The sequence below is a fragment of the Mobula birostris genome, chromosome 25, assembly GCF_030028105.1.
Source record: "Mobula birostris isolate sMobBir1 chromosome 25, sMobBir1.hap1, whole genome shotgun sequence".
NCBI lineage: Eukaryota > Metazoa > Chordata > Chondrichthyes > Myliobatiformes > Myliobatidae > Mobula > Mobula birostris.
Genome location: NC_092394.1, coordinates 27,922,070 through 27,947,794, shown reverse-complemented (window position 1 = coordinate 27,947,794; position 25,725 = coordinate 27,922,070). Strand labels below are relative to the sequence as shown.

The window sequence follows — 25,725 nt, the reverse complement described above, 5'->3', positions numbered from 1 at the left end:
TTCTCGATGATGGGATCTGATGTCTTGCATACTGCAGTACCGTGTCCGCTGTGTTTTCTGCATTCCAGACACCAGAATGAGACTTGAATCTTAATCTTTTGGTTTAATAATCGCAAAACCAAAAGAGAGATCATGGATCTGAAATGTTGATCTGTTTCTATCTCCACAGATACTTCCTGAGTCTTTCCAACATTTTCTATTTGAATTTTGCCGCAAAATTTTGGTAACGCTCCTGTAAAGTGCATCGGCAAGAAACGCAACATTTAGGTTTTTATGTAAATACAAATTCTTCTAATTTTTCATTTGCTTCCTCCAATCAGCACTCGGCATGGTACTCCGGTAGTTCCCCCAACGAACCACTAGAGGCGGGCAAACGTCGCGGTTCAGCAGAGGGGCGGCTTGCAATGAAAGGTTCTCGCAGACAGCACTACCTGTCGCTGTGGGCTGTCCTGTGAGAGGGACAGTCAGCCACGGAGAGCAGCAGTTGCGTCCTCTCCGTTGCGAAATGGATAAAGCATCAGCGACAGGTGAGCAGCATTCGTTTTTCACTTCTCTGTTTTTTTAAAACAAAGTATTTATATTTCGTATGCACTTTGAGGAAGTGTGAAACTATCGGAATGCAAGGCTGCAGAGTTGCCAGAAGACAAGAGTGGCTGAACTGCCAAGCTCTGATGATAAGAGGCATCATGGATTACGTGTTAAATCAATCCCTAAAACAGGGGGCAACAGAGCACGCAGCTTTCGCGAATTGGTTTGAGTGCGGCTTGTTCTAAAAAGGGACATTTGATTCCTCTGATCCCAAGATGTCCTTTGCTTTATGCGTACAGCCACAATTCATCCATGTTTGTCTGTATACAGTGTTATCTCGCTCACCTTCTGAAACCACTTTATTTTGGTTCTCGGCATTCTCCTAATTCTCCCCCCTTTTCAATCGCCACCCTGATTTTATTCAGCTCAAATCGTGTCAAAGCTTGGTTTTGTATTACATCACTGTTTTAGCGCACTGAATGATGTACAGATGGTTTATAAAGAAAACAGCAAACCTGTTGCTTGGCATTCCTTTGATGCCCTTAGCTCTTGTATTAGTTGTCATTTTAGGACAACGCTGTCTGTTGTGGGCGTTCTCCTGTGTGGATAGATAATTCGTGTTGGAAACTGTGTGCGATGTTTGTTACCAAACTGTTGTGATTATGGCAGCTGCGTGAGGGACTAGTGTAGTAGACTTTAGCTGCCGCTGTTAATTTCCCCGGTGCTGGCTAGTTTTAGATCACATTGTCACCAATAATTCCTGCAAGTTTGAGGAAAAGGGAAACGGTAATCTCATGTACCATGCAAATACCTTGCGCTTGTGCAAGTTGCGGCAGGGTGACTGATCTCCCTGGTGTGAGATGGTTATCGCGCTTGCCAATGTCTGGAGCTCTCGGTGATTACGGGGCTCTGTTCGTACCGTGCGCTTAATTACCCCTGCTTCTTGCGCGCTTTATGTTCAGCGCTGTAGTGTATACCACAGCCGAGTTGTCTCCTTCAGAAAGAGACGAAATTCCTCGTTTACGTCAGAAGCCTTTCTTCTTCCACCTCCCCTCTTCCAACCTTCCAGCTTTTCTTTTGCTTTGCCCACTCAGCCAGTTGATCGTTCTTCAGGTCGAAGGCCAGTCTGGGTGGGGGCCGATCACTGAGGGAACAGTCGTGTTCGTGTTGAACCCACTTCTGACAGTGAAGTGCTGGCTTGATATCTGGCCCTGTTTATCTGGAAGGAGGTCGCAAAAGGTGCTGTAGAGTTAGTCTTTGGAGGTGGCTCATGCATGCATCCTGAATATTACCGGTGAAGGTAAACATTAACACCCCGGCATATTTACCCCATCAGATTATTGAGGGAACTACCTCTTGGTTTGCTCTGTACTGGAACCTGGTATTCAATAGACAATAGGTGCAGGAGTAGGCCATTTGGCCCTTCGAACCAGCACCACCATTCACTGTGATCATGGCTGATCATCCACAATCAGTATCCAGTTCCTGCCTTATCCCCATAACCTTTGATTCCCCTATCTTTAAGAGCGCTATCCATCTCTTTTTTGAAAGCATCCAGAGACTTGGCCTCCACAGCCTTCTGGGGCAGAGCATTCCATATATCCACCACTCTCTGGGTGAAAAAGTTTTTCCTCAACTCCATTCTGAATGGCCTACCCCTAATTCTTAAACTGTGGCCTCTGGTTCTGGACTCACCCATCAGCGGGAACATGCTTCCTGCCTCCAGCGTGTTCAATCCCTTAATAATCTTATATGTTTCAATAAGATTCCCTCCCAGCCTTCTAAATTCCAGAGTATACAAGCCCAGTCGCTCCAATCTTTCGACATATGACAGTCCTGCCATCCCAGGAATTAACCTTGTGAACCTACGCTGCACTCCCTCAATAGCAAGAATATCCTTCCTCAAATTTGGAGACCAAAACTGCACACAGTACTCCAGGTGTGGTCTCACCAGGGCCCTGTACAGCTGCAGAAGGACCTCTTCGCTCTTATACTCAATTCCCCTTGTTATGAAGGCCAGCATGCCATTAGCTTTTTTCACTGCCTGCTGTACTTGCATACTTGCTTTTAGTGACTGATGTACAAGAACACCTAGATCTCGTTGTGCTTCCACTTTTCCTAACTTGACTCTATTTAGATTATAATCTGCCTTCCCGTTCTTACCACCAAAGTGGATAACCTTACATTTATCCACATTAAACTGCATCTGCCCACTCACCCAGCCTGTCCAAGTCACCTTGCATTCTCATAACATCCTCCTCACATTTCACACTGCCTCCCAGCTTTGTGTCATCAGCAAATTTGCTAATGTTACTTTTAATTCCCTCATCTAAATCATTAATATATATTGTAAACAGCTGCGGTCCCAGCACTGAACCCTGCGGTACCCACTGGTCACCGCCTGCCATTCCGAAAGGGACCCGTTAATTGCTACTCTTTGTTTTCTGTCAGCCAGCCAATTTTCAATCCATGTCAGTACTCTGCCCCCAATACCATGTGCTCTAATTTTGCCCACTAATCTCCTACGTGGGACTCTATCAAAGGCTTTCTGAAAGTCCAGGTACACTACATCCACTGGCTCTCCCTTGTCCATTTTCATAGTTACATCCTCAAAAAAATTCCAGAAGATTAGTCAGGCACGATTTCCCCTTCGTAAATCCATGCTGGCTCGGACCGATCCTGTTACTACTATCCAGATGTGTCGCAATTTCATCTTTTATAATTGACTCCAGCATCTTTCCCACCACCGACGTCAGGCTAACCGGTCTATAATTCCCTGTTTTCTCTCTTCCTCCCTTCTTGAAGAGAGGGACAACATTAGCCACACTCCAATCCACAGGAACTGATCCTGAATCTATAGAACATTGGAAAATGATTACCAATGCGACCACGATTTCTAAAGCCACCTCCTTAAGTACCCTGGGATACAGACCATCAGGTCCCGGGGACCTATCAGCCTTCAGACCCAACAGTCTATCCAACACCATATCCTGCCTAATATAAATTTCCTTCAGTTCATCCATTACCCTAGGTCCTTTGGCCACTATCATATCTGGGAGATTGTTTGTGTCTTCCCTAGTGAAGACAGATCCAAAGTACCTGTTCAACTCATCTGCCATTTCCTTGTTCCCCATAATAAATTCACCCGCTTCTGTCTTCAATGGCCCAATTTTGGTCTTAACTATTTTATTCCTTTTCACGTACTAAAGAGGCTTTTACTATCCTCTATATTCTTGGCTAGTTTACCTTCGTACCTCATTTTTTCTCTGCGTATTGCCTTTTTAGTTACCTTCTGTTGCTCTTTAAAAGTTTCCCAATCCTCCAGCTTCCCACTTGTCTTTGCTATGTTATACTTCTCTTTTATTTTTATGCTGTCCATTACTTCCCTTGTCAGCCACGGCCTCCCCTTACTCCTCTTAGGATCTTCCTCTTTGGAACGAACTGATCCTGCACCTTCTGCATTATTCCCAGAAACACTTGCCATTGCCGTTCCACTGTCATCCCTGCTAGGGTATTGTTCCATTGAACTTTGGCCAGCTCCTCCCTCATAGCACCATAGTTCCCTTTGTTCAACTGTAATACTGACACTTCTGAGTTTCCCTTCTCCCTCTCAAATTGTAGATTAAAATTTATGATATTATGGTCACTACCTCCTAATGGCTCCTTTTCCTCGAGGTCCCTGATCAAATCTGGTTCATTGCACAACACTAAATCTAGAATTGCGTTCTCTCTGGTAGGCTCCAGTACAAGCTGTTCTAAGAATCCATCTCGGAGGGACTCCACAAACTCCCTTTCTTGGGGTCCAGTACCAACCTGATTCCTCCAGTCTACCTGCATGTTGAAGTCCCCAATAACAACTGTAGCATTACCTTTGCGACATGCCAATTTTAACTCTTGATTCAACTTACACCCTACATCCAGACTACTGTTTGGGGGCCTGTAGATAACTCCCATTAGGGTCTTTCTACCCTTAGAATTTCTCAGTTCTATCCATACTGACTCTATGTCTCCTGATTCTATGTCCCCCCTCGCAAGGGACTGAATATCATTCCTCACCAACAGAGCCACCCCACCCCCTCTGCCCATCAGTCTGTCCTTTCGATAGGACATATACCCTTGAATATTCATTTCCCAGGCCCTGTCCACTTGAAGCCATGTCTCTGTTATTCCCACAACATCATACTTACCAATTTCCAACTGTGCCTCAAGCTCATCCACTTTATTTCTTATACTCCGTGCATCCATATACAATACTTTTAATTCATTACTCCCTTGTTGCTCAGGGGACTTCTCCAAAGTTCAAAGCAAATTTATTATTGAAGTACATATATGCCACCAAGTAGTTCTCTGAGGCTTGGAGCCTTGTGTTGGGCATCATTGCTGTTCACGTTATGCTGTCATTTACATTCGGGGATTTAGTGAAAATGGGACACTGCATTTTGCCAACATTTATATTCAGTAGTTGTCATTACTTGCACTTCATCTACAGAGAAGGCTATTTGGCCCATCATTACGATTAGGGTAATACTTTATTTGCATTACAATATATCTAGAGTCTACTTTTTGTGTCACATTTAGTCCCTTTGAATAAACCTACTAATTACACAATGGTATGAGTGTATATTTGTGATGTTCCTAAACAATACAACTTTTCTAATTGTCTTTGTTCTCATTAAGAGCAAGAGGGCCATGTTGCAGCTAAGATTCTATTTTGGTTCATATTCTGAACTTGGACTGTTTGACCTTTTACTTGATATATTTCAGAAAATGTAATTGCATATTTGGTGGCAAACTTGTGGAAGCATTCTTCCAGAAAGGAGTAACCAGTTCTCCCCCAAAAAGTGTTACTTTTTTCATTTAGCTAATAGTTTCGAAAGAATTTTATATCTTATTGAATCCTGGATATAGGATTAAAATTGAATATTTAATATGCAGATATGTATTGCTGTGCATGTGGATATTGTATGTATATAGAAAGAAAATATTTTTCCTGTTTCTTGAGTGAGCAGGCAACCAGTCAGGTGGGATGTGTGGTAGCAAATCTTTCTGCCTTTTTAATTGCATCACTTCCCAAATAGGCCCATCTCGAGATTCATTTTGATGATGAGTCCCTTAGAGTCAAAATTAAATTTTAAATAGTTGAGTTTGCATTTACTATTAATAGATTGTAGATATACTGGCAATTAGAGATTTGGATTATATTTTTATTTGGTACTTGGATGCTGAACACTGATCTTACCTTAATGAGATTTCTGATGTTGAGATTGGGAACTATCTGCTGATGGGCAGAATTAGTTAAACACATGTTTACTTTGTGTTTTGAAAATCCAGCTTCTTCAATCATGATATATTTAAACAACACCTCAAAGTTCAAAGTAAATTTAATGTCGCCAATACAACCCTGAGATTCATTTTCTTGCAGGCATACTCAATAAGTCCAGAGAATAATAACTATAACAGAATCAATGAAAGGCTGCACCAAATTGGGTGTCCAAAAAACAACAAACCATGCAAATATAAAAAGAAAGAAATAATAATAATAAATAAATAAGCAACAAATATTGACAACATAAAATTAAGAGTCCTTGTGAGTCCATTGGTTGTGAGAACATCTCAATGATGGGGCAAGTGAGGTTGAGTGAAGTTATCCCCTTTGGCTTAAGATCTTGATGGTTTAGGGGCAATTACTGTTCCTGAATCTGGTGGTGTGAGTCTTGAGGCTCCGACACCTTCTTCCAGATGGAAGCAGCGAGAAGACAGCATGTCTTGGGTGGTGGAAAGCCTGATGATAGATGCTGCTGTTCTGCAACAGCATTTTGTGTAGATGTGCTTCTCGGTGGGGAGGAGGGATTTACCCCCCATGACAGACTGGGGCCACATCCACCACTTTCAGCAGAACTTTCCATTCAAGGGCATCAGTGTCTCCACACCAGGCTGTGCTTCAGCTAGTCCACGTACTCTCCATTGCATTGCACATCTACAGAAGTTTGTCAGCATTTTAGATGTCATGTTGAATCTCCGTAAACTCCCAAGGAAGTAGAGAGGCTGGCGTGCACTTACGTTTTGGGATGGTGAGCGGGCTGGAATATGCAAGGCTTTGAACCTAATTTATGTACCAAACAGTCATCGTTAACTATGCTTTCATAATTAGAGAAATCTCTTTCATTCCCTGGTAGGTAAACTTGTATTCATTTTGCTAATTCATGGCAGTGGAAACAAGCAATGTTGTTGCTTTATTTGTGTACCGTAGAAGGCAGAGGATAGTGGTTCATGGAAGCTTTTTTGGCTGGAGCTCTGTGAGTAGTGGTGTTCTGTAGTGAACTGTACTGGGACCTCTGCTGGGTGGTGTTGTAGATAGTGGAAGATAGATCAGTTATAGATTTGGGTGATGGAGCTTCATACAGCCAAATGCTATATGTTGCACTTTGGGGGATCAAATGTTAAGACCCTTAACAGTGTTGATAGGCAGGAGAATTTTAGGGTCCAAGTCCATAGCTCCTTGAAAGTGGATATACAATTTGACAGGGTGGTTAAAGAGACGTATGGCAGTTCAAATGTTGAGGAATTGAGTTAGAGTTGAGAAGTTATGTTGCAGCTTTATAAAACTCTAATTAGGCCACAATTAGAGTATTGCATTCATTTTTGCTTGCCCCATTATAGGAAGGATATAGAGACTTTGGGTGGGGTGCATAAGATATTTATCCAGATGTTGCCTGGATTCGGGGGCATATGCTGTGAGGAGAAATTGGACAAACCTGGGTAGTTTTCATCGGAATGCCCGAGGAGACACTGACAGATTTATAAAGTTATCAGAGGCATAGATAGATTAGACAGCCTGTATCATCTTCCCAGGGTGGAAATGTCTAATAATAAAGGGCATGCACTTAAGGTACGAGGGAGGTGCATGAGGCGAGATACCTATAGAGTGCTGGGTGCATGGAATGCACTGCCTGGGCCTGGTGGTGCAGACAAATATGTTAGAGGAGTTCCAGAGACTCCTAGATAGGCATATGAATATGTAGAGAATGAAGGGAGATAGCACTGTACAGGCAGAAGGGATTAGTTTATTCAGGCATTTAATTGCCAGTTTAATCTGGCACAACATCAATGGCTGATGGGCCAGTGCCAGTGCTGTACTGTTCTCTGTAAAACTATATTCTGAAATCTGTTGTGGCTTTTCCCTTTATTCTACTTAAGTTTGTAATGACCTGTCAGCAAAAAAAGCTTTTCACTGTATCCCAGTACATGTGACAATAATAAACCAATGATTAATTAATTAATAAAAGGCAGCATCCATCATTAAGGAGCCTTACCATCCAGGAGATTCCTTCTTTTCATTACTACCATCTGGAGCCTGAAGAAGCACTCTCAGTATTTTATGGACGGCATCTTCTGCTCCACCATCAGATTTTCGAAATGGACCATGATCACTATTTTTCTCTTTTTGCACTATTGATTCATTTTTAAGATATTTCTTAATGTAAATTAGAGTACCTTTTTGATGTATTACACTGTAACGCTGCCACTAAACAACACAGTTAATGATATTCAGTGTGTCTGTGATAACTTCATTCTGATAGTACTGGCCATTCACACTCTCATCAGCTATTAATTTCCCTACATCTACAACTATTCATTTAGCGATACAGCATGGAAGAAATCGTCCCAGCCCAATGAGCCACGCCGCCCAGCAAGCCACCTATTTAACTCCAGCCTAATCACGGGACAATTTACAATGATGAATTAACCTGAGTGCGGGAGGAAACTGAAGCACCGAGTGGAAACCAACACACTCACTGGGAGAACGTGCAAACTCCCTACAGAGGACACCAGAATTGAGCTCCGAACTCCGATGTCCCCAGCTGTATTAGAGTCGTGCTAACTGCTACGCCACCGTGGCACGTAATCATCAATTGGATGACCTCGGATAAAATTGCATGGGCTGATGTTTCATTTTGACATAATGATATTTCTACAACAATAAAGGCAATTCTTCCTTTTACAGGGATTTGATTTGCTTATCCCCCTTGCATTCTATTCCTCACGGAAGTTCTCTCTCTAGTAGCACAGAACTGGAACGATGGTTGGGCACCTGTCAATTGCTGCTGATTAGAGTGTTGGCACTGGATATTCTGGAGCTCTCTGTACATCTGCTGTCGTTGGCAGCTGCTTAAAATATGTTGACAGTGGTTAGACTTGGAGCCAGCATTGCGTTGCCTGTCTTGGTCACAGCAGCCTAAAGTTGGCAGTATGGCTGAGGCGGGACTTGCCTCACACCAGTTAACTTTCTACTTTGCTTATGGTCTTATGGTATGCATTTTGCCTGCAGGTTTATGCATCAACTAGCAATTAGTTTGTAACTGGTAAGCTGTGTTTTCAGTACTTTTGCTCCCTACTTTTGTGCACTCTTCTTTCGTTGCATTTTCCCCATGGAAACCTGCGTGCTGCATTAAAGATCAAAATACGGAGTATCAATTTATTTCAATGATCCTTGTTTGCACCCGGCATTCTTTACTTGGATTTAATTTGTTCATTTTAAATGGAATCTTATAACCTGCTTCCTAAACAACAGATAAATCAACATTATTGGCCTCTTCTGAATGAATGGATTGCTTACAAAGCTATTTAACTTTCATCCCAAATTGCTCTTGAAGGCAGCGATGAGCTGCTGCCTGGAGCTACAGTCCTTCTGTGTCGGTAATCCTACAGTACTGTCGGCAGTTCTTGGATTTTCAGCTGTAGCAGTGATATATTTCACAGGCAAGATATAGTATGACTTGGACTATAACATGTAGCAGTCAATTGGACCTTTCAGCCTATAGAGTTTGTTCTGTCATTCAGTCATGCCTGATTTCATTTGTCTAACTCCATTCACTTGTCTTCTCCCTGTAACCCTAAACACCAATCAAAACCCTGTCAATCTCTGCTTGAAATACACTTGGAAAGGAATTCGCCAGGTACGTTCTTCCGATGCACCTGCTTCCACTGTCCTTCTAAGATTGGAAGGTGCTGTCAATATCCCATGGCAAGTTACTGGGGGGGGGGGCATCGTGAATGTATTAATTATCGTAATACAAGTACAGGCGAAGGATGGGGTGTTGGTCCAGTGGATTGCTTTGGAACGGGTAGTTTTTGTGTCATGGTGGTGTTGGAACTGCACCGATCAAGGCAGAGGTTTCTATCACACTCCTGAGCTGTTCATTGATGATGCTGGAAAGCTTTGGGAAATAACGTATCGAGTTTCCCACGATACGAGAAATAATGTGTAACACCCTCTAGTACCCATGATAGCATGGCTGCTTTAAGTAAGTTTCTGGTCAACAGTGACATCCTACAATAGTACTTCTCTGCAGTGGAGTACCAGTGATTGCCAAGAGTAGCTGGTTCGAATCTGACTTGTCGGAAGTGACCATTCCAAGCATTTGTGTGACATGAATGTTTCTTGGCCTGAAAATTGCCCTAATCTTGGCAAAAGTGGACATGGACTGCTGTGTTATTTGAGTTATAACCAAAACTGAACACCTGTGAAAAAGATCAAGAAATGCTGCCCAGTTTGGTTCTAGTCAGTTGAATATTTCCCTTTATTAATTTCTGTTGTCTCTTGGTTTTGCTCAGAGTCCTGAGTACTGGCTGGTTGGTAAATTGATGGAGAAGATCCCGAGGGGCAGGATTTATGAACATTTGGAGAGGCATAATATGATTAGGAATAGTCTGCATGGCTTTGTGAAAGGCAGATTGTGCCTTACGAACCTGACTGAATTTTTTGAAGATGTGACGAAACATGTTGATAAAGGTAGCGTAGTAGATGTAGTGTATATGGATTTCAGCAAGGTATTTGATAAGGTACCCCATGCAAGGCTTATTGAGAAAGTAAGGAGGCATGGGATCCAAGGGGACATTGCTTAGTGGATCCAGAATTGGCTTGCCCACGGAAGGCAAAGAGTGGTTGCAGATGGGTCATATTCTGCATGGAGGTCAGTGACCAGTGGTGTGCCTCAGGGATCTGTTCTGGGACCCCTACTCTTCACAATTTTTATAAATGACCTGGATGAGGAAGGGGAGGGATGGGTTAGTAAATTTGCTGATGACACAAAGGTTGGAGGTGTTGTGGATAGTGTGGAGGGCTGTCAGAGGTTACAGCAGGACATCGATAGGATGCAAAACTGGGCTGAGAAGTGGCAGATGGAGGTGAACCCAGATAAGTGTGAAGTGGTTCATTCTGGTAGGTCAAATATGATGGCAGAATATAGTATTAATAGTAAGACTCTTGGCAGCGTGGAGGATCAGAGGGATCTTGGGGTCCGAGTCCATAGGACACTCAAAGCTACTGCGAAGGTTGACTCTGTGGTTAAGAAGGCATACAGTGCATTGGCCTTCATCAACCATGGGACTGAGTTTAAGAGGCGAGGAGTAATGTTGCAGCTATATAGGACCCTGGTCAGACACCACTTGGAGTATTGTGCTCAGTTCTGGTCACCTCACTACAGGAAGGATGTGGAAACTATAGAAAGGGTGCAGGGGAGATTTACAAGGATGTTGCCTAGACTGGGGAGCATGACTTATGAGAATAGGTTGAGTGAACTCGCCCTTTTCTCCTTGGAGCGATGGAAGATGAGAGGTGACCTGATAGAGTTGTACAAGATGATGAGAGGCATTGATTGTGTGGATACTCAGAGGCTTTTTCCCAGGGCTGAAATGGCTAGCACAAGAGGACACAGTTTTAAGGTGCTTAGAAGTAGGTACAGAGGAGATGTCAAGGGTAAGTTTTTTACGCAGAAGGCGGTGAGTGCGTGGAATGGGTTGCCGGTGATGGTGATGGAGGCAAATATAATGGGGTCTTTTAAAAGACTCCTGGACAGGTACATGGAACTCAGAAAAATAGAGGGCTGTTGGTAACCCTAAGTAATTTCTAAGGCAAGGACATGTTCGGTACAGCTTTGTGGCCTGTAGGGCCTGTATTGTGCTGTAGGTTTTCAATGTTCTATGTTCTGTGTTCCTGGATATTAACCAAATGCTTGGTGCTGAGCACCTTGCTACTGCCAAACATTCCTACCCTCAAACAGTTCTACTGCATTTGCTGAAACAGCCAGCTCATTACTGTGCTGAGTTCGAAGCTTTTTGAACACACACACACACACACACACACACACACACACACACACACACACACACACACATTTTATTGACATACCTTGTTGAAATGGTACCTGTTCTGTTGACCCAAAACCAAAGTATGGGAAATACTAGAAATCTGAGGTAAAACCAGCAAATGTTAGGGCCACCTTGGATGGAAAAAACTATGGACCCAAAGCATTAATTCTATTTTTCTTAATGTAAGCATTGCTTGATCTCCTGAATACTTCCAGCATTTGCCTTCGTTTTATCAATCCCTGTTCTTTTGCCGTCCATTGAATCATTCGCATTGTATTGATTAGACAAAATAAATCCTTTGCAGCATACCGAATGAAGTATTTTAGTGGTTTTATGTACAGACATTATCAATGAGTAGGTGACAGTGATCTTGAGAACTCGGTGCATGTTGCTTTTCAACCTGTCACAAATTCCACAGGTAAAACATCATTTAGTTGTCTACTAATTAGGCAATTAAGCCACAAGGCTAATCAGTATGGCAAATTTTTCTAGGATTTACATCTACGTGTGTACATATCATGGTCCTGTTGGAAACCACTATTTTTAATAATACTTTTTATAAGATTTGTACTTTTTAACAAACTTGTATGTTTTTCACACTCACTGGCAGAAAGCAGTATAGCAACTAAACTAACAATTTATCACTTTTCTCATTTTTCATTGGCTAAGTATTAGCACATTACCACGTGATGGATTTTTAAAAAATATGTAGTCTATTAGCTAATATATTCCTATCTAAGGATGTTTTCTATAAAAGCGATGGACTTCTCAGGGGTGCCATTTTGGCTGCTTGGCTTCTTCTTTATTCCTTTGTCTTACATTCCTTAGTATCGTTTCTCAGCTCTTTATTTAGTTTGTATGTTTGTTTGTACACTAAAATAAACCAAAATCTTGGAATTAAGGCTGCTCATCATTCTTGACTCCCTGAAGAACCCCAAGGATCAGAAAATAAACAGAGATCCAACAGACCTTTCACTAGTTCTTCACAAAATTCATTCTGTGGAACAATTATATCCTACAACTAATGAGTGGCCAAACTGACTGTCTAAGGGTTCTAATTTTAACAAAGTGAGCTGCAGTTATCATATTGCTAATTGGAATGGAAATTGCAATGCGGGCAAGTCTGACCAGAATGTATGTAACTTAGTACATAGACTATCTGGAGGATTTTACTTGACTCACTAATACTTTTAATTTAATATTGCTTACCAGGCCAGTCTTTTTAGTACATCTTTTGTTGCATTATAATTATACTGCTAAAGGAGAGTAGTTATAATTAGACATCCCTGCTCACTTTGTGTCTCTTGCTGACCTGCAGCTTATTAATATTGGCTTTGGAGTTGATGCCTGTTTGCTCCTAATGAATAGCAAACCTGATGGACTCAAGTTTCTGTCTGATGCATTCTGTGCAATGAAATGTGCGATCAGATTGCTGATTCTTCGCCTGACAAACTGTGATTGGCTCTGAAGACTGGAGATAAGCCATTTTTTTTTGAGCAGAAATGGGGAACACAAATGTTCAGCAAACTGCTTTATCTCCCAAAGAAAAAAACCTGTCAAAGTAGCGATGGTGTGTATTGAATATAGCCACTTCATCACTGATGTTGGGAGATAGATTAAAGTCCAGAATGGAGAAAAGAAGTATTTTATTTAGAATGGAGCAAAAGTAGTCTTAGATTTAAATGTCATGTTATCCAAATAAACATGGAATGGTTGAATAAATTTGGTCCTTAACCTTTGTATAAAAGATTTGATCAGCTGAGAAGTTCTTTTTGATTGCTAACATTTGATTTAAACCTCTTATCAGATTCTTAAGGTGCATGTATTGGGTAGTTACTAATAACATTGGCAATTGTTTTCCAACAATGTACATATTTTATTTTTAAGAGTGCTGCATTACATTTCCTATGCTCCCTGCCATTCCCTTCCTTTGGAACTGATTATTATGGTGAATTGAAAGTTGGTTGTTGGTCTTGGTGAAACACTTTATTGATAGTATAATTAGTCTTAACCCCAATGAGTGATTGTGGATACTCTATATTCAAATGGAAGATGTTACCTATGTAGTAACTACCAGCTATCAAGTTTTGAGTGTCAGTGTCAAAGGAACATGTGATTATTCTGGGAGTGTCTTCGAGGTGTTTGTCTTGTCAAAAAATTTCTGGTCAAACAGGAAATAAAGCATCCTGTGCACTGATTCTCTTTCCTCTTCTAATCTGAAACTAAGGGTGGTATTTACAATATCATAGTGTTTCCTTCAGTGTATCACCGACAAGCCAGGGCTGTGTTTCTTCTGTACGGTAATACTTCCAGTCATTACACCCCTTGAGTAATATTAGGCTGGTGACTCATCCTGTACTTTCTTTGGTTTGGCAAGCTTGCATTCTTTTCCAGAAGAGCTGGATTATTGCCAGTGTTCTGGCCCATTTTAGCAGGAAAAAAGATCAGGGTTGTCAATTCAATCAAGGAGTGATGAGTAGGAAGGTAGATCTTAGATTCTTAACACCTAGAAGATAGAACATTCTAGCAGAGTGGGATTGGGGAAGTTGTACAATGGAGATGTGGAGATGCACTGGAACTGAAGGAAAAGAAAATGCTTTTTGGGAGAGACTTTAAAGGTAGAGGATTTTCACCTCTCGTCCTTCTCCAGTCAAAAATGTATGCAGATGTTCAGAGCCCGCTGGGAATAGTTTGCAGAAATGCATGTAACACTACAAACAAGTGAGGTAAAGCAAAGGAATAACGTCTTAACTTAGATATCTGCCCACACCCTGACTGTGGGTGGGAGTTGCATATTCCAACGATGGGATCAATAAAAAGGAGCAAGAACATCACTTAAAAAGTGCAGTTGTTCAAGAATGAACTATTGGACAGTAGAATTAGTGTTTGAGGGCCAGCAAAGGGCGCAAGACATTGGTTTGCGTTGTGAACAAAGAACCCGACCTTAATCTTTTACAATCTGTTGATTTTTCTGTATTTGCAGTTCTGGGCTTGCCTCTATCCAGTGAAAAAAAAAAATTGAGTATGAGAGTTTTCAGTACATGAAAAAGAAGACCACGATGAAGCCAATGTTTTGTAAAGATCTTCAGAAATCCAGAAAGTTGAGGGAGGGTATTAGCCAGACAAGTTGAGAGGCTACAGAAGGACTTGGGCAGATTAGGAGAACGGGCAAAGAAGTGGCAGATGGAATAGTGTTTGGAAGTGTATGGTCATGCACTTGGGTAGAAGAAATGAAAGGGTTGACTATTTTCTAAATGTGGAGAAAATTCAAAAATTGCAGTGCAAAGGGTATTGGGAGTCCTGCGCAGGATTCCCTAAAGGTTAATTTGCAGGTTGTGTCTGTGGTAACAAATCCAATGTTAACATTCGTTTCGAGAGGTTTAGAATATAAAAGCAAAGTAATATTGAGGCTTGGTGAAGCCTCACTTGGAGTATTGTGAGCAGTTTTGGGCCCCTTGTCTTAGAAGGGATCAGCTGACACTGGAGAGAGTTCAAAGGCGGTGCACGAAATGATTCCAGGATTGAACGGCTTGACATATGGCTCTGGGCCTGTATTCACTAGAATTCAGAAGAATGAGAGGTGACCTAATTGAACCCTATTGAATGGTGAAAGGAACTCAGCAAGACAGGCAATGTGTATGGAGGGGAGTAAAGAGTTGATGTTTATTCCCTTCCAAAGACGTGGAGAGAATGTTTTCTATGGTGGGAGTGTTCAAGAGGACGCTGCCTCAGAATAGAGGGGTGTCCTTTTAGAAAGGAGGTGAGGAGGAACTTATTTAGCTAGAGAGTGGTGAATCTGTGGAATTCATTGCCACAGGCAGTTGTAGAGGCCAAGTCTTCATGTATATTTAAGTCAGAGGTTGATAGATTCTTGATTGGTCAGGGCATGACGGGATATGAGGAGAAGGCAGGAGGTTGGGGTTGAGAGGAAAAATGGATCAGCCATGTTGAAGTGGTGGAGTACTCTAGATGGACCAAATAGCCTAATTCTGCTCCTCTAACTTATGGTCCTATGGTCAAAAATATGAGAATCTATTTTTGAGGAAAACAATTAAATTTGGAGAACCTGAAACAAAAAAAGAAATTCTGGATAAACCCAACTGTTTAAACAGCACCTACTGAAAGATAACTTCTTCTGGTTCATTTTCCACAGATGATGCTTGAATGGCTGAGATCTAACAGCATTTTGTTTTTGCTCCAATATTAAGGAAGTGGAGAATGGTCACTTTGGGGTGGTGGGAGTGGAGAGTGTGGAGTCTGTTTCTGTGCCCTCCACCTCCCCCAGCTGGTTCCATCTGCCCATCATCCCTCCCTTATTTGGTTCTGCCTATCACCTCCCATCGTCTATCCGCTGCCATCTAGCTTAATCTGCCCACTGCTTCCTTCTCCCACTTCCTCATCTGATTCCGTCCATCAATTACTGGCTTCTGTCTCAACCCGGCCTCTCACTTCTCATTCAGATGCTGTTTGATCCACTGAGTTCTTAAAGCAGTTTATGTACTTTAACTAAGAAAAGCAAGTGTCATTTGCCTTGCATATGTATAATGAGCCGCATGCTGAACATGTCACCTAATGAGACTGGTAATACAGACTGGCCCAGTTCAATCTACTTGTTATGGTTTAGCTCTCACTATAGAGTTCTGGAAATACTGAAGAGGCCTATGAAAGGAGCACTGACACTGAATCATTTTGTATCCGTTCCCTTTTATGTTGCTGGAGGCTCTTGCTAATGACATTAAACAAACATTGCTGCCTCCCTTTTAATTAATTTATTTATCTCTGTTAGTTCTTTTGAATGCAATTGGAGAGGTGAATGGAGCAGCCCTTCCTATTTACACAAACCTTGAGGAATGAAAGAAAGCCACTCATGTTCAGTTGTCATGGAGTGACCACAATAGGGGTATCACTGCACACCTTGGCATTAAATATGACTAAACCAAGAGCTTTGATCGCTTGATTTATTTGGAAATACAGTGCAGAACAGGCTCTTTAGTTGATTTAAATCTGGATTAATCTTGGAAATAATTCTACTGGATTTCACATATTAAACTTAAATTTGAATCACTGATTTCTTCTCACCACAATGAATTATTTTCTTTGTTTTAACACAGTTATACCTTAAAATGCAAGCTTTCTCAGCACCCATAGGACCAGATTTGTTCTGCTTATTTTTCAAAAAACAGACGGTTTAGAGCAACTAACACAAAATGCTGGAGGAACTCGACAAGTCAGTCAACATGCAAGGATGGGAATAAAGAGTTGAAGTTTATTCCCCTCCATAAATTCAGTCCTGAAGAAGGTGTTGGGTCTGAAACCTTGACTGTTTGCTCTTTTCCATAGACGCTGCCTGACCTGCTGATTTCCTCCAGCATTTTGTGTCTGTTGCTGCCTGACTTGTTAAGTTCCTACAGCACTGTGCGTGTTGCTCAAGATTTTCAGCACCTGTGTTTTATAGTTAAATGTACGCACCTTTACCAACCTCCCCCTGATATTCTTTTGTTTGGCACCTTTTGAAGAACTTTATCAGTCCTTGAAGTAGTTTTGAGCAAAATCTTTTAGCACAAGCACTGTACTTTATAAGGATTTTACATTATTTTTGCAATGTTCCTCCATGACCAGAATCAAAAATTATTTATATATTTTAATAGCTCTCTTTATTCTGTTCACGTGACAAGAGATATTTGAACTTGAGACCTCGGTCTCTGTTAAGGTTGATTTATACTTCTGCATCAAATCGACGTCGTAGGTACGGTGTAGCCGCGAACCCTACGCAGTGCCTACGCGGATCCCTAAGCCATAGCCTGATGCGCACCTCTCCCAAAGTGTAACTGCGCCTTGTGGCAATGCAGACCGCAACAACTGTGATTGGTCCGCTTGGTCGCATCGCATTTCCTCCTACGCTGCAATAGCTTCCCATTGGGCGACTGGAGGACACATTTCGATTTTACGAGAAAAGACGCTCGCTTTAAACTTGTTTACCCCAAGAAAGACTACCATGACCATGAAGCCTTGCACAGGCAGCTGTGTGCGCATGCGTGACTTGCGCGAATTGCAGAGCGACGCTGACACACCAACGCACAAGTATAAATGCTCACAACGGCGTTGCCCGCTTGTGTAGGCTACAGCGCAAGCTTGACGCAGAAGTATAAATCAGCCTTTACTGTGCTACCCTGACTACAGCGCAGCAATCAATACCACCATCCCCTCAAAACTAATCAATAAACTCCAAGACCTCGTCGTCAATACCTTCTTGTGCAATTGGATCCTGGATTTCCCCACTTCCTTACTCAGTTCAGATTGGCAACAACATCTCCTCCACAATCTTCATCAGCACAGATGCACCACAAGGCTGTGCATTTATTCCCCTGCTCTGCTCGCTTTATATTTATGACTAGGTGGCTAAGAACAGCTCCAATGCCATGTTCAAGTCTGCTGATGACACCACTGTTGTAGGTTGAACCAAGGACGGTGATGAATCAGCATATAGGAGGGAGATTGAAAATCTGGCTGAGTGGTGTCATAACAACAACCTCCTACTCAATGCCAGCAAGACTAGGGAGCTGATTATAGACTTCAGGAGAAGGAAGCCAGGGGCCCAGGAGCCAGTCCTCATTGGAGGATCAGAGGTGGAGAGAATTCAGTCAGTGGGTGCCATCATGAGTCTGGGGTTGGAGGTTATGCACCTCCATCTTCTTCGATCTTGCGACAGCACCGAGTACAGTTTCTCCTCCAGTTTGTTCTCGCTGGCCACCTTGACACCACCCGCCACCGCCCCCGCCGAACTGGAGTCTGAGGCCGTGTCGGCCTCCAGCCACGGCCGCTTCTTTGAGCTCGGCCTTTCCTTAGACAGAGGCCTTGGGCAGGTCCAGGCACACGGCGCAGTGCCCAGGTTCATCATGTCTCTTCTAACTAGGTGCATAGCATACGATTCATGGATACGTGGTGAGGCTTTCATCTCTTCCACGGAAGATGGCCGTTGGCTCACAAGGAGCTCATCCGCCCTTTGTCAGGTCTTGTTTTTTTAAGTCCTGCTGGGTGTCCTCACACCCTCCTGGAGAGAATTAGCAACTTTAAATTCCCAGGTGTTACTATTTTGGAGGCCCAGCACATAAGTGCCGTTATGAAGAAAGCATGGCAACACCTCTACTTCCTTAAGATTTTACGGAGATTTGGCATGACATCTAAAACTTTGACAAACTTCTATAGATGTGCGGCGGAGAGTATAATCACTGCATCACAGCCTGACACAGAAGCTCCAATGCCTTTGAACAGAAAATCCTACAAAATCTAATGCATTTTGCCCAGTCCATCATGGGTAAAGCCCTTCCAACCACTGAGCATTTCTTCTTTTTTGTATTTTCACATTTTGTTGCCTTTTGCATTGGTTGAACGCTCTATCTTTCATTGATTTTGTTAGGTTATTGTATTGTGGAGTGTTTCCTGAAGAAAATAAATCTCAGGGTTGTATATGGTGAGATATACGGTACGTATATTGATAATAAAATTTACTTTAGACTTTGAAAATCATACAGTGTTTCTTTCCTCATTCCATCAAAATAAAAATGTGTCACATTTTGATGATAAATTTAGGGAAATGTGCTTCAATGTTCTGTTTGACCTTCTAAAACAGTACCAGCTTTGGAGAAAAGTGATTTAATTTCTGTAATAGATTCAGTTATTGTTTTCATCTGCTGTGACATGTCATTCTATCTCAAAGTATAGCACTCCTCATATAAAAGCAATAGAATCTAACAATTTTTCTTTTAGATTGTTAATGTGGGTGTTGTAACTTTTGTCCGTTCTTGGTTGTCTTGACAAGGGGCTCACGACCACTACCTTGACTGTCTGTGGCAACTGTATTTCTGACATTATTAGACATTTGACCCAATAATTTACAGGAAACAGTTGGGCAAAATATATGGGAAGATGTACTACTCCCATCAGTGAAAATGAAAGCTATTTGTTTAATGGGTAGCTATTCCATAATGCCAGGCAGAGAGTTGGTAAATAGTCTGTCTCTCTAACAGAAAAATAGCACCAATTTTTATTAGATGCTGTCTTTCATCCTCTATTTTCTTCCGTGAAGCATACTTCACTTGGATCTATCGTGGGTAAATAGGATTAACGTAGATATATGGTGTGGTTGCTTGCAATGGGCCTTAGGACCTATTTCTGTGCTCTATGACTCTGACAAAGATGGTCTATAATTGGTTCTGGCAGGGCATCATGTATCATCTGTGCTTGGTTGGATTTGCCACTGCATATTTAAACCTGAAGCATTCAGTGTGAGAAATTATTGAAAAGTGTGTAAGTTGGTTAATTTTGCAGAATTGGGAAAGATGCTGGAATCTGGGGGAAAAAAATGGAAAGTGATGCAAATACTCAACAGATCAGCCACTCCTGTGGACAGTAATGGTATTAACCTTGTGGTTGATGACATTTTGAGTTCCTGTTTAAGAAGGTGCTGACGAAACACAGCGATAACTTACTGGCAGCATACAAAGCTAATAACTACTCTATTAATCACACTTTTTTTTGGAATGTTCATTGCCTGTGACTTCCCTTTTGAAGTTTAGCTTTTGAACCACCTGTATGACCTGACATTTTCACAGTGTGAACTGAAGGCTTGAAACTGCAGGGCGGTTTTGCCGTAGGATGTGTACGGGCTGAATCGAGGTGCTGGGGCCTGGGCCTGAGAGCAACGAGCTGAGGTTTGGCTGATTTAGGCGCTGGGCCAGATTGGAAAGGTCGGGGCCAGAGCCAAGGGACTGGCCAGTGTTCAGCTTGCTGCTCTGTGGGGTTTACTGGTTTTGCACATTGGGCGTTTGACTGTCTTTTTTAATGGGTTCTGTTGGGTTTCATTTTGGTTTTGTGCTGCCTGTAAAACAAATCTCAAGGTTGAATTTAATATACATACTTTGATAATAAATGTATTTTGAACTTTAATCAGAACTAGGAAAATTGTCGGGGGCGGGGAGCAAGAGAGGCTGTGACACAGTGCAAAGGCTGCCTGTTGGTGTCCATGGGATGGTTGGGTACATAGAGATCATAGGTGGGCCTGGTATCAAGTGATACAGGCCTTCAGGTCTTTGCAGAAGAATGGGGATGAGGCAGCTGGTGGAGCGGGTAGGGAATATAGAGGTATGCATGGTCGTGCCTTGTGATGAAATAGGGAAAAGGAATTCCAATATTTCTTGAGGACTTTCTCCTGGGTGAATGTGCCCATCAACTGGGCTTGATTAAGATTGCCTTTGGCTTGGGCACGTGGCCAAGTGGTTAAGGCGTTCGCCTGGTGATCTGAAGGTCGCTAGTTCGAGCCTCAGCTGTGGCAGTGTGTTTGTGTCCTTGAGCAAGGCACTTAACCACACATTGCTCTAGTGTCTGTGCGAGGAGTGGCACCCCACACAGACTTCCAATCTGCGCCTTGTAAGGCATGAAAATGCCTGACGCAGGCCTCTCATGGTCTGAGGTGACGTTCCCCCTTAGCTTGGGAATAGGGATCAGGATGGGCTAATTGAGACCTGGACCGGGCAATGTTTGTCAGGAGATTGGTACTGTGGTAAGAAGTGGGTTGAGAAATGAAGAAAGATGATAAGTTTTGCTAATTAAAGGAAATTCACTGGATTAGCTATTCAGTGCTAGATTGGAGTTCGCTGTAGGATGCCGCTTTAAAACCACAGAAGTCTCTTAGGAGGCGCTAGGAAAATAGGGCCTATACCAGATGCACCTGTTAATACGATGTAACCTAATTTCCTGGGCAACGGGGATTTACATCATCCTGTGCCCTAATTTCCTTCTCTTTTCATGTTGAGTTTGGCCATATGTTGTGAGGATAAAGTTGACGTCAATAATAATCGTGTATTAATTATCCAGTGTTCCACCATCCAGCAAGGTTTATGATTGCAAGTGGATGAGTTTGGTGTGTTGGTGTGGTATATTGACTGACTAATAGAAAATACTATTAAGATAAATGGTAAACACAAGAGATTCTGCGGATGCTGAAAATCCTGAATAACATGCACAAGTTGCTGGGGGAATCTCAACAGTTAAGGCAGCATCCATGGAGAGAAATAAACAGTCGTCAGTTTGGGTCAAGGCCCTTCATGAGGAGCTGAGGTGTGAAACATGATTATGAAGGGTATCGACCGGAAACGCCAACTGTTTATTCCTCTCCATAGATATTTCCAAGCCTGTGACGAGGGTAAATGTGACATTTTTGCTTTGGCACAGGGATCAGTGCTGGGGACTCAGTTATTTGCAATGAATCCCAACAACTTTGAAGGTATCAGATTTACTGTAGCAAAATAGACTTGAGAGTGCAGATGTTGGAACATGGAGCAAGACGCGAAGATCTGGTGGAACTCAACATGTTGGGCAGCTATGACGTTTGGATCTTCTGATTATTTCAAATCTTGTCCTCGTTCCAACATCCCACGTATCTATCCTTGGCCACGTCCATCGTGAAGGTGAGGCACGACTGATCATGGCGGCATCAACCGTGTTAACAAAAGGTGCTGCTGCTCTACTTCAACGTACTTCCAATGACTGTAAGATCTTGCTATACATTAAGAACTCAAAGGACTGCAGGTCTACACCATCGGCAAGTTGCTCGCTGGCGGAGATAATGAAGGAGCTGTGCAATGTGCTGCTCTCTGAGTCGATGGAGGCTTACAGTCGAAGAACAAGTGGTGTTGTGGTCGCTTTTCTTGTGATCGCAAGACCCATTTGGACATTGTTAATCTGGTACGCCGCAAGTTTGATTTGCTGATTTATTGGATGAGAGCAGGAGTGGACGGCAGGGGAAGCTCCCTGGCTGTAGTTGTAATGAAGACCAGGCCTGAAGCCTTGGTGTTGCCTGCTTGCAGCTTCCGGAACAAGGAGACGAAGCCGTTGCACCTCACCAGGGGCAGTGTGGCACGGTGTGCACATGGAGTCGGTGATGCCCTCCCAGGGTTCCACTCGGAAGAAGACAAGCTCTGTTGTGGCTGACTGCAGATTTTTGGTGGCACTTAATGGACTCGGACCTCAAGCCACAGGGTCGCTTGCTTTTCAGCTGCCGGGGGAGAGGCGTCCGAGCTTTCGTGCTATACCTGGGACGGCATAGCACAGATGTGGTTGACTGAAGATTTTAGTTGGACTGAGAGGTCTGCACTACATACATATATATTTGTGTTTTTACCAATATTCTAAATGTACCTGTAAATGTGTGGACTGGGCCTCTAAGTCACCTAGCAGGTGTCGGGACCAGTTGCCAGATGAATTTGGTGGGCTGGCGGGGGGGGGGGGGGGGCCTGGTCTATATATGTACATATTCCGTGTCATAGTATTTTTACTAATATTCTCGTTTGGCTGTATCATGCATGGTTGAATGAAAATTAAACTTGAATTGAGGAACAGCGCCCTGTATTCTGCTTGGGTGGTGGCACAAACACTGAATTCTCCAACTTCCAATGCACTGCTTCTGTGCTGCTTCTCAGGTTTCCAGCATCTGCACTATTTTACCTTTGGGTAAATGGAGTTTCATTCTTTACAAGCATTACAGAACATTCTGAGCCTTTCTGGTATTGTTGAAAAGAATGCTTTCTCTTCAGTACATGACTTTTATTTTAAGTTGAACGCTGCACTTCAGGAAAAATGCTTTTATAGAAATTCAATGAGCAAGAAGATACAAAGACAGAACAGTAGAAGGTCGAAGACCTGAAAATAGAAGGTTCCGGAAATATTCATCAGGTTAGCCATCTATGAGAAGAGGGAAAGGAAATAGTCATATTTTTTTGCAGCAAATTAAAGGTCATTGACCTGCTGTGTTAATTGTTTCTCTCTCCATAGATGCTGAAGGATTGACTGAGTAGTTTCATAATTTTTTTTACCTCCCATATTTTCAGCAACTATTTATGCACTAAGGTTGCAGTGTCTGGGGTAAATCAGGAAATAAGTGTTTGTTTGTGCTTATAATAGGTGATTTTTATTTAACAAGCTTTTGTACTTAGATCAAAATCTTCATTTCTCTGAAAGGATAAAAGCTAATTACTGTATGTTTGAAGTTTTCATATACATTCTGTTTTTTAAGTCAAATTGTATTCAATTGCACAATAACTTTTTAAACAACGTGCAGACACGAAATGAGTATTAAAGATTAGAAGGTTACAGTGATTTAGCCACATTGCATTATTATTTGTTGGGAGGAAAAAAACAATTATTGCAGTGGCGTAAAAATTGAATGCTTTGTAAACAGCATGACGGGCAGACAGACTGACTTCTCTGGGAGCATTTAAACCCACATGGTCTTATGCTTTGTAACTCCACAACATAAAACTAATTGAAAGAATAAAACAAAAACAAGAGAAAATCTGCAGATGCTGGAAATCCAAGCACACACACAAAATACTGGAGGAACTCAGCAGGCCAGGCAGCAACTATGGAACAGAGTACAGTCGGCATTTTGGGCCTTGACTCTTCAGCAGGGAAACACAGAGCTGGAAGATGTGGGTCTACTTCGTTCGTTATTTCTAGCAAGGCGCACACTTATGATGTGGTGGCATGATGACGTATGCCATTCACATACTTTTACATATAACCCTTAATGAATTAAACAAACAATCAAAATATATTTGTAATATTACTCAAATGTTACTTGAATATCACATCTCCCTTCATTGCTATAACCTCGAACTCGATATAGAATGCACTTCAACTCAAATATGTAACACATTACTCTCTAGTCATATATATACATATTTACACAGCTTAGTAAATTATACATCGTCTCATTCAGGTCTAGCAATTCAATCACTGTGGGCGATTTCTTACTCTTGTGGGATAATGTTTTTTCTGACTGGGGAGGGGGCGTGTGTTTTGGTCACTCTGCTTGGCAGGAGAGACTTGTGGGTGTGAAAGAATCTCAGGCTCTGGAATCTCCTCCGTAGTGGTTGTAGGAGGTGAACCTGGGACTGCAAGAGGGTTTTCTGACAGCTGTGGACACCTTTCTTCTGGACGTGTTGACGTCCCGAGCAGTGCATGGCACTCTGACTAGTATTGGACATAATAGGTCAAGGGCAGTGTCCTCTTTTGTAAATTTTTCAGGTATTTTCTTTTCCACAGGTAAACAGGACAATCCATCAGCATTTCCATAATTAGTTGCCCTCTTGAATTTGATCTTGTAATTGTGTCCTCCAAGAAATAAAGCCCATCTCTACATTTGTGCTGCTGCTGTTAGTGGAACAACCTTTCTGTGGATTGAAAATGGTCACCAGTGGTTGATGATCAGTAATGAGGGTTAACTCACTCCCATACAAGTACTGGCTGAAATGATTTACAGGCCAAATCAGGCTTGCGGCCTCTCTCCGTCAAGCTGTGCACGATTTTCTCTGCAGTGGTAAGGGAAAATGATGTAAAGGCTATGGTGTGTTCACTTTCATCATTCCTAACATGTGACATGATTGCATATATACATAAGGCCAGGAGTCAGAGGGAAGCTTCACTGAACGATATGGAGTGAGTGCAGTGTCGGTTGACACCATTTCCTTAACCTATTTGAAAGCCACCTCACACTGCTTTGTCCGTTGCCATTTCTTCCCCATCTGTAGTAATGAGTCCAAGTGTTGGACCACATTATCCACGTTTGGCAGAAAGTGAAGCACGATTTAAGAATTCACACATGTTGCGTCATGCTCCGAACCCATAATCTTTCCTCTCCATCTGAAGGTGGGCCTCAGCTAAGTCCGCTTTTCTGAAGTTTTTTTCCCTCCAGAAAGGTTTGCAAAGATATTCTCTGTCCTGAGCAGAGGGTATTGATCTACTGTCGGTACTGGCAACACACACAAAGTGCTGGAGGAACTCAGTAGGTCAGGCAGCATCTTTGGAAAAGAGTAAACAGCCAACGTTTCAGGCTGAGATCAGTCCTGATGAAGGGTCTTGGCCTGAAACATCGACTGTTTACTCTTTTCCATAGATTCTGCCTGCTCTGCTGGGAATAATTTTTTTACCCAGTATAAGATCTTAGTTGAATACCTGCAGGCTTCAGTTCAGTGTCTTTGAAATGCCATT

The 25,725-nt window shown here is 42.4% G+C and overlaps 1 protein-coding gene across 2 annotated transcripts in view; it reads left to right on the top strand.

Annotated features, from left to right (window-relative positions):
• Window positions 1–454: 454 nt before the first annotated feature.
• The window catches only part of pitpnm3 (PITPNM family member 3), a 647,225-nt gene continuing 621,954 nt past the window's right edge, over window positions 455–25,725 (top strand). For both annotated transcript variants that reach the window (XM_072243575.1, XM_072243576.1), the window contains exon 1: window positions 455–527. In XM_072243575.1, coding sequence (XP_072099676.1) covers window positions 506–527 — 22 coding nt within the window. In that variant the 5' untranslated portion in view covers window positions 455–505. The remainder of the gene's footprint in view (window positions 528–25,725) is intronic.